This window comes from Nothobranchius furzeri, chromosome 10 (genome assembly GCF_043380555.1).
Source record: "Nothobranchius furzeri strain GRZ-AD chromosome 10, NfurGRZ-RIMD1, whole genome shotgun sequence".
NCBI classification, from domain to species: Eukaryota; Metazoa; Chordata; class Actinopteri; order Cyprinodontiformes; family Nothobranchiidae; genus Nothobranchius; species Nothobranchius furzeri.
Window position 1 is genome coordinate 35,151,386 of NC_091750.1, and position 17,785 is coordinate 35,169,170.

At 45.2% G+C, this 17,785-nt stretch overlaps 1 protein-coding gene across 50 annotated transcripts in view; it reads right to left on the bottom strand.

Moving 5' to 3' along the window:
* The window catches only part of camk2b1 (calcium/calmodulin-dependent protein kinase (CaM kinase) II beta 1), a 92,505-nt gene that overhangs the window by 1,081 nt on the left and 73,639 nt on the right, over nucleotides 1–17,785 (bottom strand). For 11 of the 50 annotated variants that reach the window (XM_015960483.3, XM_054730281.2, XM_070555561.1 and 8 more), the window contains 9 exons: nucleotides 15,867–15,935; nucleotides 9,802–9,846; nucleotides 8,061–8,109; nucleotides 5,558–5,635; nucleotides 4,903–5,034; nucleotides 4,267–4,434; nucleotides 3,812–3,887; nucleotides 3,637–3,731; nucleotides 3,295–3,528 (listed from right to left, as the gene is read on the bottom strand). In XM_015960483.3, coding sequence (XP_015815969.1) covers nucleotides 3,296–3,528; nucleotides 3,637–3,731; nucleotides 3,812–3,887; nucleotides 4,267–4,434; nucleotides 4,903–5,034; nucleotides 5,558–5,635; nucleotides 8,061–8,109; nucleotides 9,802–9,846; nucleotides 15,867–15,935 — 945 coding nt within the window. In that variant the 3' untranslated portion in view covers nucleotide 3,295. The remainder of the gene's footprint in view (nucleotides 1–3,294; nucleotides 3,529–3,636; nucleotides 3,732–3,811; nucleotides 3,888–4,266; nucleotides 4,435–4,902; nucleotides 5,035–5,557; nucleotides 5,636–8,060; nucleotides 8,110–9,801; nucleotides 9,847–15,866; nucleotides 15,936–17,785) is intronic. The other 39 variants (XM_015960500.3, XM_015960498.3, XM_015960493.3 and 36 more) reach the window with 7 other exon arrangements.

The following is a 17,785-nucleotide window of genomic DNA, read 5'->3' on the forward strand; positions in this document are numbered from 1 at the left end:
ACAAACATTTTTACATCAATTAGTTAAAACTGCACTAAAGTTTAACTTGTGGCATAAAAAATTGTGCTGATGAAACCGTAATGAAAAAATAAATAAACAGGAAGTCTTTATCTGATAGATGGAATGGAAATTCAGAGTAAAAGAAACCAAATTTCTTGGAGTCATGTTGGATGAGAGTCTCACGTGGAAATCACATGTAGGTTATATAAAGGGGAAAATGGCCAAAGCCATAGGTGTATTATATAGAGTCAAGTGTCGGGGTTGTTAGCATAGTATCACTCACTGGTTGAACCATATTTATTTTATTGTTTAGAAATTTGGGGAGCCACCTGCAAACCGTTGTTCATTTAGCAAAAAAGAGCATTGAGAATCATTAATAACAGTAACTATAGAGATCACACTAACTAATTATTTATTAGATACTAAATACTGAAATTTCCTGACTTGGTAGAGTGGAAAATATTGCAAATAATGTACAGAGCGAATAATCTACCAACTAATATTCAGGAAATGTTTCATACAGTTTTTCTCAGTGGCTTTGGTGCGTTTCTCAGATCAGAATTAAAATTCTCATAACTATTAGTTCAACCTCCACAACATTTAGTCATTTGTGCACATCATAGTAGCAATTTCTCCTTTCTCTGAACAAACTGCAAATGATTTTGGACATGTATCAGTTGCTTTCATACATTTCTCTGCTGTTTTTTGACATTTCCATTTGCTTATGTCATGTCACTCAAAATGAATTATACTTATGGATGCTGAATAGTCGTTCTCAATAAAACTAATAGTCTTACTTTCATTGCTTGAGTCATTACACACAAAATTGTTGAACTAGTTATCAAATGTCAAATATCAGTCATCTGTCAAGCAAATTCTATACCTTTCTTTATCATTTTATTCTGGAAATGTCTCCTAAATTGAACAATCGATCACAGGTGAATTTCATCTGTCACTCGTGAGGAGGTGAATCCTCAATTGGCAAGCATATATGAACTGAGCAGGAGCTAGTGTGTACCATTTCTATACTTCTGTATACTTCTCCACTCCAGGAGATACTTTCCTCGCTGCATTGCGAGGGACGACATCCGCTGTGATGTAGATGAAAATATGTGGCCAGGCAGACAGGAACGTCTGGATGTGCCAGAATGATTTACTGTACCTGTATGTTACAGTACTGTGCAATACTGTATGTACTGTTACATGTACTGTATATTGTTCACATTTGTGCACAGCTCTACCAAAAGGGTGATTTTTTGTTTACATGTATTCTACAGTAAACAAGTGACTGGAGCATATTTTCTTTTGCACAATGCTGTAGAATTACAAACACTTCTATACAGTAAAAATGTAAAACGTACGTATTCAGTGTCTCAGTTACTCCCCAAACTCCCATTAACATCTACAGTAACTTTACTGCACATTTCAAATTGCTGTACAAGTCGGGCATAGTGCTGTCTTGAGCATTTTCTGGTGTCACCAAATATTCTTGCAATGGAAAACACTGAAATTATAAACGGTCACAGTGAAAACATGACAAAGCCATTTGACTATCTTGTTCATAGAGATGGTGTCAAGACTTTTCATTCTGATGGCACCGACAGTTTCATTGACATGAATACTTGCTTTTGAGGAATGGATTATCAATTTTGAGCATGTGACGTGCTTTTGCACTAGGTTTTGCAGTTTGCACTAATTGTTTTGAGAAATGCACTAACTGCTGTGCAAATGTTAACAGTGTTCTGAGAAACGCACCAAAGCGACTGAGAAAAACTGTAAGAGAGTAAGTGGGTACGCGTTAAAAGGAACTGATGTCTTTGAGAAACCTAGATTCAGAACCAAAGTTAGGGAATGTAACATTCCTGTAAATGGTGTAAGATTGCGGAACGCCGTTAACGGGGAATTTAAAGAATCAACTTCACTTGCTATATTTAAAAAATGTATAAAATCTAATGTATTTAGTAATTATGAAAAGGAGAATTATAATGTCAATGATTAGACATGAAAATATTAGAAAGTGACTCAGGTTATACTGTGTTTGTTTGACGGATAATTTTATTTCGTAAAAAGGGGCAAAAATTATAAGATTTTTTCTTCTATCTGCTCCTTTTCATTCAAATGTTTTTTTTCAATATGTTAATGTAAGTTGTATTTGTTTGTCTATTTCATACATTTTGACTGAAATAAAAGTAAATTTTTTTTTTAAAAGTCAGTCACTTTTAGGCCCTTTTGAAGCCAAACACTCCACCAAACTAAAACAACTGTAAACAACGCTGACGTTTCGACTAATAAAAGCATCCAAAAGTGAATTTACCAGCAACAACTCTGGTTTTATTCCAACACGTTTCTGTTTCTAAAGGGATGAGCCGGTGTCGGTACAGGATCTGCTCGGGTGCAAGATCGGCTCGGGGTCCGTCGACTGCCGATGACGTCAAAGTAGTTGATTGGCTGAACATGAACCTTACGGAAGTTACGTAATCACGTTACGTTGGTCCAGGCAAATCTTTCTGTTGGAAAGATGGACAACTTTTACAAAGAAATTCATCATTACCTCTTTGAAAATACACTTTTAGCATAGAGCTGCATGTATATTAGGGCTGAACGATTAACTGCATGTGCAATTAAAATGCAATGTGACAAAAGGAGATTTTCTAATGGCAAAGGCTGCAATTTGGCAGCGAGTGGTTAGCGCAATGCTAATATACATGGAAAAACCCATAGGAATGCTAATGCTAATATCACCGATTACATTCTTACAAATTATGAATGAGAAACGTGCCAAATGATTACATTTGGAGTCTAATAGAAAGTAAAACTACCATCAATCAAATAAGTACAGACAGGTATTTTAGTAAAGCCAGAAAACTTTTAACTCCAGAGTTTTGGCTAGCAGCTATGAGCGTAACTGAACTACGCATGGACAAGACGTCAAAAACTCTAAACACAAAATACTTCAATAAACGGGACACACTTCTATCCTGCAAATACAATTTCACAGGTGTTGCTAATACCTATGATCCTTCAAGGGATGTGCTCAAAGAGGAGTTCAACATTATGAATACAACATAGTGTTTTATTTTACAAATACCATTATAAACACAAACTTACGTCATAAGAAACATTATTTTAATAACGAAACTGCTAAATTCTTTCCAACAGTATAAAGATGTGTATTTTGTCCGAGTGGGTTTGCCGTACTTTGACGTCATCGGCAGTCGAAGGACCCCGAGCCGATCTTGCACCCGAGCAGATCTTGTACCAACAGCGGCTCTGTCCCGGTTCGGTGGTCCGTACCTCACTGGAGAGGCGCAGCTGGGGCGCCTGAGCAGTGGAAGTGGATGTTCTGCCACTTGCTGTCTCTGCGATGCCAGACGCGCGTCTCCTCCGACTGGCTGGACCGCGGCCGACCCTGGTTGTCCACAAACTGAGTCAGGCGGATGTAAGCGATGCAGGCGGCGTCCTCGCCGATCAGGTGGACGTGAGGGTTCAGGATGGTGGTGTGGATGGGCTTGTTGTTCTTGGCCAACACTAGAGAGGAAAAAAACAAACAGGTGCGTATGACGTCAGAAGGAGTTTCAGTGTCAGGCTGTTCCAGAAGCAGCGACACACTTCCTGTTTACTTCCTGTTTCTCTTACGGTTTTCAAAGTAGAATCTATGGAAATCCATTCCTTCCACCAGGTTTCCCAGCGCCTCCGGCTCGAACGAGGTCAGCCCGGGGTCACAGATCTTACTGCAGACAAAACCATCAGGCGTCATTCCAGACGCCAAACCCTACATCAGACACGACACGTCCCCCAGAGCCGGACTCACGCGTATGCGTCAAAGTCTCCGTTGTTGATGGCCTCGATCAGCTGCTCGGTGATCTTGATGATTTCTTGTTTACGTGCTGCAGAGAGAGAGAGAGAGAGAGGTGAATCTGAGCTAATCGATGACATCATGGAGGGGAGTTGGTCTGTTTCCTTTGTTCACCCAATCAGACAAACAGATGCCACTCAAGCACTCAAGTGTCGACGCCTCAGACAGCATCACAACAAGGTCACCGATGAGTTAACGAGTCAAAACCAACCATGCCAGTCACCGGTCCGTCTGCAGCGGAACACGCAGAGTGTTACTCAGGCCCAAGAGCGACAAGAACGACCATCAGATGCCATTTATCCAGCAGCGGAGAACGCTAGTCTACCCACAAAAGTCCATAAGTCCTGGGATCATGCCTCCTGATTGGCTACCATGCATACAGGGGGAGGAGCTTCGTGCTCCTTACTCACTCTGAGAGGAAGACAAGGGAGGGCTGGAGAGAGAGTGAGAGGCAGGAGGGGGAGTGGCTTGTGCAACTGACAGAGTGGGCGTGGCGCTCGGCACCGGCGCGCCTTCGGAGGCGGCGGGAGCTGGCGGAGCCCTGCGGACGCCGCTTACCAGGTCTGTGAGCCGGGACACTGAGGATGGGTGGATGAAGAGATGACAGAAGGTGTAAAAGAGCACAGGAACAGATCAAAAGAACGAAAAATATCAACAAAAACAAACAAATAAAAACTTTTGTGTAAAAAATGCCATCATCAGGAAATCGTTCTGATCATTTCTAAACTTCTGACTCCACTTGATGTCAAATTTAGCATCTCTTAACTGTATTAATGCCATTTTAATCAGCTTTACTTCATATTTCTTCATTTAAAACCGCTCTTAATCAAACGTCTGAGCTTCTTGCCTGAATCGGAGCAAAATAATCATTAAATTTAGTCGATAAGAAGCAGTTTTAACCCTGGAGGACCTTGTTTTGTGACTCTGCCCCCCCCCCCCCCCCCCATCACGCAGCATCAGAGGCGAGGCAGATGCCGTCTGATTGAATAAAACTCTCGTTTAGAGGTCATCTATTGTTCTGCCTGTTTGTGCTCTAGCCAACTTACTCTGCATGGGGACGGCGGGGGGGTGTGCAGGGCAGGGGGCGGGAGGCGGAGTGCTGGATCTCCCTTCTCCGTCGGGAACGGGCCCAGAGCCCCGACGCACCGAGCCCAGCAGGTCTGTAAACTTCGCAGCAGCTGAATTCAGGGAGGAGGGGGACATTTAGATGGGAGGGTGCGCACAACGCCGAGGAAGCACTCGGATCAGCGGGCCAACAAGCGAGGAGCGATAGAGAAGGTTACTGAGGGTCAAATTAGAGCTTTCAACCAAACCTCGGGTCAACATTCACGCTTCAAAATGTCAGAAATAGCAACACAGATCAGGATGTTGCTGTTTCATGTTAGCCCATAAGAGAGAGACGACGTGTTAACAAGATCACACAGTTAGGAGGCGCTAGATTTAGGGTTTAAATCATTTAAAGCATTTATGTGAATAGTTTCTTACTCTGTAAAAGTCAAATCTCAGACATGCAGCTCACTCCGACTCTGCATGGAGTCAGGGTACCCCGGGGATTTGGCGGCGCTAGGTAGCAGCAGATGTGTGCTTTTAATACCGTGCAAGGACAAGGACTGAATGGAAAACACACACCGAGCGGTTTAGTCAACAGCGAGCAGTGGATCTGGTGGTTCCGGGGGCGTTTGGCCGGCCGTGCTGACTTACAGTGGACAGCTGCTGAGGAGCTGTCGGGCTGGGAGCTGGTGCTGGACTGACCCTTAAGCGAGTTGTCTACGCTCTTTCCTGACCACACACACACACACACACAGAGATGAGACATGAGAATGGGACGACAATACCAAGAGAGGACATAGCCAGGAATGTGAGCGGAACAAGGAAATGGGATGAAACGGTGGGAAACGGTTGAGTTGGATTGACGGACCATCCCTAAAACCCAAATCCAACTAAACGACTTCAGGATCCACAAATAAAGCAGAAACTTGTGCTGGAAAGAAAAGATACCGCCAACAGACGAGCGCACACCCCCTAAAAGCCAGAGCGAGGCAGGGTTACCGACCAGCTGTCCAGCACCAACCTGACCAGATCCCACAAAGAGCAGCGAGACACGAACACGTGCCCCCCCCCCCCCCCCCCCCCCCCCGCACTCACCTGGCTTCTGGAGTTCTCTCTGCACCGTCGCCCTCTTTGTATCTTAAGACACATAGACCTGCTGCGTGAGATGAAAACCATCCAGGGGTGGCGCTAGCAGAGCGGCGTGTATTCACTATCACCTCCCTGGGCAGCTCGTCTCTGCTTTCTGCCACCGGGGTTAAATTTAGGCCTCCCCTTTTAGTGCCGACTCCCACGCCAAGACTCCCCCTCCCGCCCTGCTCCTGCCAGAGGGGAGTGGTGGCGGAGCAGAGGGTGGTCAAAATTTTTATTCTAGTAATTGTCTGTTTCCAGATTTCCATGCGTTGCCTTGCATAAACACCGATGCATTACTAAACACTAGCATCAGAAGAGCTGCTCTCCGTGTGTGCTTCAGCCCTTCTTCATCTTCTTGACCCGACAAACGACACACTTAACGTTTAAACTCTGTCTGTCTGTAGAATAATGAGCCTTTTGTAGCTTCAACGTTTATTTCTGCAGCTAATTTGCACCTTTTCTTCTTTTTGTAGCACTTTCGGCGACCCTGTTGATTTATTCAACAAGCTGTTTAATTATCTGGTCGCTCCATCTGAAACGCCTAATAAGCTTCTATTTAGACCAGTTTTAATAAAGCTTACTGGGAACTCTGTAGCCTTTATGCAAAGGTCATAGGTCAAACTCGTAAACAAAAATCACAGAAAGGTCTCCACGTTTGGCAACCATCTCGCCATCTCAAGAGTTAACGTGTCTTCAAACAAGAGGAAGATCTTCCCACATCCTGCAGACTAGGACTCCATCACCTCATCACATCACCCCCATCCTGGAACAACTTCATTGGCTGCCCATCACATTCAAAGCTCTCCATAACCTGGATCCATCCTACATTTCTCATCTCATTCACATCACCACTCCTGTCCGCGCTCTTCGTTCCTCTACTGCTCCTCAACTCTCGGCTCCCCCGCTCGCCTCGTCACCACGGGGAGCAGAGCATTCAGCCGCTCTGCTCCCCACCTCTGGAATTCTCTTGCCCTGCTCACTCTCTCGCACGTTTTAAATCAAAACTCAAAACCTACCTGTTTACCACATAGTTTTAAATGTTAGCATCCTCGTGTTTTGATATATTTCTGTACGGTTCAACTTGCTTTATTATTTTTTCCCCATGTGTCCTTGGGTGTCCTGAAAGGCGCTGTCAAATAAAATGTATTATTATTATGATTAAAAGGTCTGTGATGCATCTGCGGCGGCTGCTAGGAGTAAAGACCTCTGTGAGGCGGCGGAGGAGACAGGATGTTCTGCGTTCTCGGCACTGCAGCGATGCATTGGTGACCCCATTTAGACACAGTGCTCGGCTGAGATGTGAAGAAAGAGGGGCGTTCGACTGCGCCGGCGTGGATGAATGGAGGCTGAACCTCACAAGACGATAAGAAAAAATGAGTCGGAACAAAAGAGCGAGGGGAAGTTTTCTGCATGGCAGCGGCTAACGAGCACCCCTCAGACACGCGTGCTGGTTTTCCTGGGTAACAAGCACTTTCTGAGGAGGAAAGCCGCGACGGCGTTCGGAGACTTCACCTCTCAGAGACACAATCACACAGGCAGTGCATCCGGACTCCACAGGGGGTCAGTAAAAGGTTAACGAACTCAAACTTCATCTGCAGAGCAGTTCTGCAGGATTTTTCTGTCTGTTTACACAGAAATGAAACAAACAGGAAGCTTTTTATTTCGTTTAAAACCGACTGCACATGTTCAATGAATATAACTGCGTTAGAGGAGACGCCATGACGCATTTCTGCCCTGAGGCTCAGAAACAACAGAAGCTGTGGCAAAACCATAACTGCTATCTGATCACAGGAACAGAACAGCTTTTACACCACTTTTAAGCCTTTTGTTGTTCTTCGTGATGCTTTTAGTGTTTGCACTTACACGAGTTGGCCGCAGCACCAAAACAGTTTGGTTCGAGCGCCAAGTCGTGGCTCCAAACGCATAAATACCCCGTTTTCAGCCACCGCGGCAGAACAACACGGCCGCCCACAGCTCTGAAAATGGCCACTTTGAAAACCCTTTTGTGATTGTGCAGTCTCACCTTTCACGTCCTCGTCCTCCACGGTGGTGTTGCTGCTGTCCGACGACTCCTGGGGAAACAAGAGGCGGACGGTCAGGCTGTGTTGGATCACGGCAGAACTCAGGGAAAAATGCAGCAGGATACACATAAAACGAGCTTTCACAAATGGGGCAGAGACGTTTTACTCCTACAGGCAGAAGAAGGGCCAGCAGTGGGTACAGCTTACATTCCCATGTGGCATCTTCACCCGAGAACATTTCTTACATCGAGTCCAAACTCGTGTGGGATGATCTCACAAGCACACGCCAAAATCAGAGCTTTGGGCAAACATCAGTTAAAAACATACAGGGTATCTGCAGGTTTAAGGGAGCCAGATTTAAGACTTTTTAAGACTTTTTAAGGCCACTTTGACCAAATTTAAGCTATTTTTTAAAATTTCATTTGAGCTATAATTTCCAGCTATTGCCTGAAACTGGTGCTAACCACGTCACGAACGTGGGATTAGCCATCCGGTTACCATTAAACTTGCACTTCCCCATGGTACAAGCTCCCACTAGCTTAACCAGCTAATGTGCTCATCTAAAAATAGCCCCCTTTCACAACCAACTGAATGTGTACGGTTCCGCTTACGCAAATATGATGCACATAAAACGCTGAACACTAACTAGAAATTCACGAAAATTTTATAGAAATAAAAATATCTTGTTTATTGGGTATTTGGTCATTTAAGACCTTTGGAAACTGTATTTAAGGGTTATTTGTCATTTTTAAGGATTTTTAAGGCCTTAAATTTGGAAAAGCTAATTTAAGACTTTTTAAGGACCCGCGGATACCCTGGACATACCGCCACACCACACCGTCCCAAGTCTATTTTCGACTTTTCTCTTCTCATCAAGACCAAACTCACAAAGGCTCAGCGTGTGCATCTGATAAGGGCCCTCGTCTCCCGCCTCCTCAACCGGAGGAGCTTCTCCTCCCATCACAGAAAACAGAAGAGAAGCCGCTCATTCGGTTATATTTATCCACCCGTCTGTCTGCCGGCACGTCTCTCTCTTTGAAAGCATTCGCCAGAGGAGTTTCTGATTTCCAATTAGCAGATTAAATGGGTCTACATTCCCCTGCACGTACAGGGGCGTTGAGACGGCCTGATTAGAGGTGTGCACGTGCACCGACAGCATCACGAGCACGTAAGTGGTTTTTATAGCCTGTAAAAGAGCAGCCGGTGGCCTGAGAAGAGGAGAGGAAAAGGCTGAAACGTCTGCGGCTCACGACGTTTTAAATCCTCCTGAAATGCTCGGATATGCCGACTGAATTTCAAACGCAACCTCAACATTTACCTTTTGTTCAAATCACAACTTTATTAAAACACAAAGACGTCTTAGGACGCTTAATTGTGTCGAGGAAGAAAAGCTTTAATGCACACTCGTGCAGTTTTGTGCATCTTGTGTACAGATTCAAGTAGAGAATGGCAAAAGCTGATATAAACCGTTTTAACTCAACAAATGCGCCTGCAGAGACTCGGCTCATCTTTAAACGGTGTCCCAGAACTGTAGGACGTGCAAATTAGGACTCAAAGAACCAACCGATCCAAAGAAAACACACGCACGCACGCACGCACGCACGCACACACACACGTATATAAACAGTCAATGCAAAGGTGCACTCACAAATGCATGTTAAAAAAAGGACAGGAGAAGATAAGGAAGAGGAGAATGACAAAGAAGGATGAGGAGCAGGCTCAGGACTGGGGGATGAAGAATACCTTAGTCCCGTCCGCTGGATTATGGATGACAGTTGTCTGAGGCTCCTGGAGGAAGAGGAGGGGAGTTGGAAGAAGATGGAGTAAAAGTAAGACAGGAAGGGAAAAGGAAGAGAGCAGAATTTGACATAAACGTAGGAAGAAATGGGACAAAATTCCAAAAGAAAAAGAAGACAAAGAGAAACATGAATGTTGGATGAATAGAAAGTGCTTGTAAAGGAGGAAAGGCCCCCCTCCCCGGCCCCGACACCAGGACCTTAAGAGTGGGCGGATGAGCGGAAAACCATCATTTAGAATCCGGATAACAGAAACGACGCCACGATTCCTACCGAAGCGTCTACGGCGAGCACGTCGCACCATCTGGTTACCATCCCGTCACGGATATGAACCACTTACACTAACGCCTGACTAAAAACACATCTCCAACAGTACAAACAGTCCCGCACAACATGAATAACAAAAACACTCATTCTCATCTAATATTTAGAGAGACTGCACACTGCACTAAATGTTGTGGCGTTTTACTTTTTTATCCATCTGAATTTTAATTCATCTTGACTTTTTGCTGCAGAGAATCAATCTTTTATTTCCGAGCCAGCCGTCTATGCGTGCAGCATTCTGAAACTCTACATCTTAAATGAAGCAAATGTGCATGAATCATGTGCTGTGAAAAATATCACAGAACCAAACCAAAGAGACGGATCAGCCAACCCATGCACTGTGAATAAATTGTGCTGTGACATAGATCAACACGAGGCTCGACGTCTTGAGAGGCGCTGAATCACCAGAGGCCAGCGTCGCTTCGGGATTCCTTCTGAAGACATCAGAATAATCTGAGGGCCGTCTGCAGGGTGGCGACCCTTTCATGGAGCCAGGTCGTCTCTGGTTTTCTGTTCGGCACACACCGGCCCCGTAAAGAGCCGTCTCTCATCCTGCTTCACACATTCTTCTATCTTCTTCGGCTCTTCTGAAGAGACCATCTTGTACCGTTAGCGGCTCCCTCCAACACCAGCACTTGACTGTCGTGTTCTTATTAACGTTCTCTTCTTTCTACGGCAGGCTCCGGCTGCTGATGACTCGCTCATCTTGTTCTTCAGCTGTATGCAGACTTCACTGTAAATCAGGACCCATCGGCGGCCGCCGTATCCTCTGCGCCACTCGTCTCCCCCCCCCCCCCCCCCACCCCCCCACCCCCCAGGAAGCGACACCTCTGTGATGACCAATCATTAGCTGTCTCTCTTGGTGATGCTCCTGGCGTCGTCAAGGCAACCGTCTCCCAGGGACGTACGCACTGATGGCAACTTGGAAGATGATGATGATGTGAGAAAACAAAGTACCTGGGGTTTGCACATCAGGAGGGTGTGAATGCCGATGGCGGGATGTCATCATCATCATCATCATCATCATCATGTGGTGTTTACTGCTGACGTCATGTCGGTGCAATTCAACCACGTTGTTTTATTCAGGCAGAAGTTCACCTGAGAGCACAGAACCGGTTTGATCCTACTCACGCACGGGGATATTTGCATGTTCCTCCACCCGACCCGGCCGCCCCCTCCCCCACTCTGAAATGAAGGGGTGACTTTACCAAATGAACACTAACTAGCTCCGAACGGAGATCAGAGACCCCCCCCCCCGCACACACACACACACACACACCCACTCTCCCTCCTCTTGGAGGATCAGAGAGAAAAACTCATCTGCTCTCAGCTTCAGTGGAGCGGAAATGTGACCCGCCCTTTAACGCCTAAAACAACTCAGCATAGAAGTTAAATGCAGTGCAAAAGTTGACCACACACACACACACACACACACACACACACACACACACACACACACTCGTATGGCTGCACACGATGCACTCGGAGTCATCGGACTAGAAGACATTAAAGATTATTTTTACATGCTCAGCTGTGTTACATGTCACAGCCGATGAGATCATGAGAGCAGCATCTGGAACTCTGACTCCATGATGGAAGCGCGGCCGCTGGCCCGAGTTTATAAACCCAAATGATACCGTACAACGGAACCGAACCAGCTAAAACCAGCCTTATGATTGGGTCTTTCCCTACATATGGCTCACTTTATGGTTTTTCAACACTTTAATTTGACGTTACGCTAATTTTTCCACAAAATAACTTCTAGAATAACTTTTTTGATCAATAAAAGTCAAATAAAGTATTTATTTTGTGGAGGTGGTTATTTATCGTTTTATTCCCACTAGTTGTGGGAGTTAGAATTTCACAAGATTTTCCATAAAATTTTTCATATAAATGACGAATAATTGACTATTTTATTAATGACGGCTGTTACGTGCAAAGTGCTTTTGCTGGCAGTTTCTACGACGGTTTTCTTTTCCAGGTTCAAGTGGCCTGCTACACTGAGGTGAGCCTTCCCTTTTTGTCAGTGATTGGCTGCTGTGTACCTGGTTGCCCAATCAGCTGTAGAGCCTGCCTTTAAACAGCCTACACCTGGTGGAAACGGCAGCCATTTTGTTCTGATCCTGCCTTTGAGCCCAGAGCTTGTTTGTCCATGTTCTTTAGTGTAAAGTTGAAGCTGAAGTCCTTTTAAAGCTGGCTACCAGGTATGTGGTGGGAAGGTTGTGGACCAGGTAAGATGGGGCACCCTGTACATCTGCACACGTAGTATCTGGATGTCTAAAAACACTAGGTAAGCGTGGGTAGTACCTCCCTTGTACTGGTTTTTGAACACCATTTTGTAGATGAGTAAGTTAGGAGTTTCTTTCTCTTTTTTTCTCAAGGTTAAGAGTTTAGTTAGGGTGTGTTTTGTTTTATTTATTTCATTTATTTGGTCAACCCACAGGTCCCTTCTTTTCCCCCACATTTCTTTTTTTTATATACACAACCTTCAGCAAATAAACTTTTTGCTCTGTAGCAGACCGGCCTCCTCCATTATTGTGACCGTCATGTTGCTTCCCCTATACCCTAGACTGGGGGGCATGTAACAACGGCTAAATTCTCTCCTGTCTTAGCTTCCCTACATTGGCTGCCTGTCAAAATTCAGAATAGATTTTAAGATCCTTCTTCTCACATATAAAGCTCTTAATAATCAAGCTCCATCATACATCAGTGATCTGATTGTTCCATACGTTCCTAACCGAGCACTTCGCTCTCAGACTGCAGGTCTACTGGTGGTTCCAAGAATATCTAAACTTAGGATGGGAGGCAGATCTTTTAGTTATCAGGCTCCTCTCTTGTGGAACCAGCTCCCAGCTTTAGTCTGTGAGGCAGACACTTTGTCTACTTTAAAGAATAGGCTTAAAACATTTTTATTTGATAGGGCCTATGGTTAAAATCTGATGTTAGCCTAAATCTGGACAAGTGGGGGAGTACAGGGAGGTGGAGTGTACAGTCGGTAAAGATGGCTCTCCCTTGCCCTGCCTCCAACATGCCTACATCTAAATAGGATAGATTATCCAGAGTTATCTCTGTAGTTATGCTGCTATAGGCTTAGACTGCTGGAGGACACACTGACCACTTTTCACACTCTACTGCTTTCTTCTACAATCTGCTCTTTAACTGTATTATTTCCTGCTATTTCAGCTGTTAACTTTATTTTCTCTCTAGGTGTTTTTCTCCCCAGAAGAAGCTACAACGATGTTCTGCTGAGCTGTGGTGGCCTCATGGAGGGGGCCATCGACTAGCACACTGCTGCTAACCACTAAAACATTCTCCCTCTCCTGATAACATTTTAGGGTAAATACAATAAAGTTTATCTCTCACCAAATGGAATATTTACTAAGAAATCACAATGTAGCCATAGACACACTTCTTAGTATATATGTTGTGTGTGTGAATGTGTGACTGTATGTGGGTGTGTTAGGTTTAGGGTTTTAACAGATTTGTTCCTGTTAAACGGGAGTTTTCCCCTCTACTGTCGCTGCATGCTTGCCTAAAATGAGGATTGCTGTAAAGACTCTGACTCTAGTCAGTGACTCGATGCAACCTGCTGGGTTCCTTTGGGAAACTGTTTACTGATTGGCTTAATGAACTGACCTGTATTGGGATGTTTACTGTGTGAAGGTCCTTGGGATGACTCTTGTTGTGATTTGGCGCCTTATAAATAAACTTGAATTGAATTGAATGTTAATTTTAAGTCATTTTAAGGATTGTAAAAACTTTTGGGAGTTTTTAACAATCCTGTGAAAACGTTTTATGCAGGTGTGAAAAAAGCTGTAAACAAAGACAGAAATACTGTTTATTTTTATTGATTTACAGAATGTAAAGCGAGTGATACCAAACATCTAGCCAAAGTAGCTCAGAACCATCTTCAGCGTAAAGAAGAAAAGGCTCCAGGGAATGATGGTGGGGCCCACACAGGGCCCTGATCTCAGCATCATGGAGTGTGTCTGGGATAAGAGACAGAAGGATGCAAGGAAGCCCTAGCTTAGTGAACTAGACCAAATTCTTGCTTTGCAAAGAATGGTCTAGGCATGCTCCATTGGAACCTCAGCAGCTCCTACCAGGACTCTGGCTAGCCAATCACAGCTCTCTAGAGGGGTTTCAAACACATAAAGAGCTGTGATTGGTCCATAATGGTGGGCCAATCATAGTGCTCTATCTGCTTAGTGAACAAATCACAGAGCTTTATCCGCTTTGTGGGCCAATCAGGGCACTCTATATGCCTGGTGGGTGGGACGATGCAACAGAGTGAAACAAGAGTATGTCGCATTCATTGTCCAGTGGAATGTGGAGATCATTTGAAAGACAACGGTAGAACCCGCCCCACAACCGAGAGCCGTCAGTGGAGCGTGGCCAGACTAAATAATACATTTATTTAGTCTGGCCTGCCAGGCTAAGGAAGCCCCAAACCACAGAAGATCTGCGGTTGCTTCTCCCAGTCTGGAACAACCTACCAGCCCAGTTCCTTCCACAGCTGTGTTCAAGTGGAGCTAGAAGATCCAACTCTGTTTTGGAGGTGAGGTGGTCACACCAGATATGGATTTGATTTATCTTTTATATTTTCACAACTCCTTGATGATTGATGATTAACACTTCCATCTTTGAAAGCATTCTTTGTTTACAGCCTTTTTCCTTACCTGCCTAAAACTTGTGCACAGTTCTGTATACAGTAGTTGAGTTAGTAGCAGGATCTGATCTTTTATGGCTTGGACTAAATCCAGGACCTTGTTGAAATTGAGGTTTTTAAAATGATTTGTATTGTTTCCTGTGATAAGTGAGTCTCCAGTTGTTGCTACAGGTTAATACATCTAAAGGATCACTAATAAAAAATCATGTTTTTAACCCACAAACCTAAAAGTTTCCATCCCCATCTATCAGCCTTCATGGATTTTAAGAGCTTTTAGGTCTGAGTCACACAACGGGGACGGGGGATGTTGCATGAGGGAGGGGGTAAATCACGCCGGTACCTGTTCTGTTTCATGTGCCATTCCCTTCTGTACCGGGTCGGCCCAGTCCGGATAGCTCAAGTCGGCCCCAGCCTGGCCCGGTTGATGCCACACATCCTTGCTTAGTTATGCAAGGAATGCAGTCAGAGACATTTTCAGCTTCTAGGTAATCAGCATGATGATGAACGGTAATGAATTGAGCATGCCTGTGGGCTGATTCTACCCACCAATCAGAGGCTTGCTCTAATGGAAGGTGTGAATTTGCTGACCGATAAGCCGGCTTATCAGTCAGCAGTGGATGTGTTGGCCCTGGTCAGCCTCGTTGCACCCTGAAAAACGGCAGGCCACCAAGATATGTAAGCAAGCTGCGCTATCCGGGCCGGGCCGACCAGGTTCAGATGGGAATGGCCCGTTAGAGAGCTTACAAGGAAAACGACACGGCAGCAGAACTTTAACCTGGGTGGGACCCGTGTAGCATCTCCCACCTGCTAGGAGGGAAAACGTCTCCCGACACTACCGGCTGACTCAAGCCCTACCCGACCGCTGCCGTCCGGCGAAGACGGGAACCGGCAGACGGACAGAGGAGAAAAACAGACATAGGTAGAAGGACAGAGGAGCAGGGTGGGTTGTTTTAGGGAGGGACACACACACACAAACACACACACACATGGGTGAAGAGGGGGGGTTAGGAGGTAAATACCAGAGCAGGTGAAGGGACGTTTCCTTTGGGGCTGGTGACTATGCTGTTTTTGGTGCTGTTTGTCTGGGGCTGTGCAGGAAAAGGAAAGGAAAAGGGGGGGGGACACAACAAGAGTGTTAACAACAGCAAGAGTGTGTGTCGGTCCATGCTTGTGTGTTTTCTTTCAACCACTTTGTTATTGTGTGGGGTGGGGGGGACACTGTGTGACATCACATCCTCGTCGCCAGGGATGGATCACACACAGCATCCGTTCACTTGTGCTTTTTGGCCTCCATAAAAAGCTCGTTTGAAGACGACATCAAAGAGCGGTCGCTAACGAACGCTTCAAAACCTACATTCAGTCGACATCGCTGAGCGGGGCAGAACTCGGCGTGGAAGTGAATCATCAAAGGGAGTCACTTTAGAAGTCTTTTAGCGCTACATAAAAACAAGTCATCGGGTTAAGGTCAGGAAAGGTCGCTCGTTACTCATGCCTTCAAATAGTGTGATGGCTCCTGTTTGAGGGGGGAATATTTATAAAGAGGTGAAAAAAATCCCCCAAACTGAACTCGTTAACTACGATCTCAGATTCGTATCACCCAACCTAAGGCCCGATTCACACGGTAAGGTACTGATGTGGATCTTTGACCAAATCATTCTCTTCCAACAGTCTTATGGAGGCGCTCGATTATCGCAGTGGCTCTAGAAATAATCCTGCAGTGTGTGGTGTATTGAGAGCGCTCGGGTCTGCTCAGAAAGAAGTCGGGATCGCTACGATGAAGAATTGAGGCCATTGAACACGTTGGGTGGTCTTGCCCCGATTTCGAAGACTAATGAGCGTGACATGTATCCAATCAGAGCGCGAGGTGACTGAAGTGTGCTACACTCTCTTCCTCCGCGTGTTTTACTCCGAACTCACACTGATCTGGTGTGAGATTCCTATTTCCTCGTCTATCCGCTGAGCGTTCGTGTGTAAAATCTGTTGGTGTGTAGTTTTAGCCGTGTGGCCACACCACGCACACACATTGGGGCCAAAGCTGGCACAACCATGAGTTTTATCACCACGTGTGTGGTCTAGGAAGTACGGTTTAGCCATAAGGACACATTTATTAACAAGTGGTCTTGTTCAGGATGGTGGGGTGGAGAAGGACATCCAGGCACAAATAAGCCACAAATTAAAACACAAACCACCAAAGAGCCATGAATGAATAAAAGCTCACACGTTCACAAACTCACACACAACACCCCCATTTTTAGACACGTTCACAAACACACACACAACACCCCCATTTTTAGACACGTTCACAAACACACACACAACACCCCCATTTTTAGACACGTTCACAAACACACACACAACACCCCCATTTTTAGACACGTTCACAAACTCACACACCCCCATTTTTAGACACGTTCACAAACACACACACAACACCCCCATTTTTAGACACGTTCACAAACTCACACACAACACCCCCATTTTTAGACACGTTCACAAACTCACACACAACACCCCCATTTTTAGACACGTTCACAAACTCACACACAACACCCCCATTTTTAGACACGTTCACAAACACACACACAACACCCCCATTTTTAGACACGTTCACAAACTCACACACAACACCCCCATTTTTAGACACGTTCACAAACACACACACAACACCCCCATTTTTAGACACGTTCACAAACTCACACACAACACCCCCATTTTTAGACACGTTCACAAACTCACACACAACACCCCCATTTTTAGACACGTTCACAAACACACACACAACACCCCCATTTTTAGACACGTTCACAAACACACACACAACACCCCCATTTTTAGACACGTTCACAAACACACACACAACACCCCCATTTTTAGACACGTTCACAAACACACACACAACACCCCCATTTTTAGACACGTTCACAAACACACACACAAC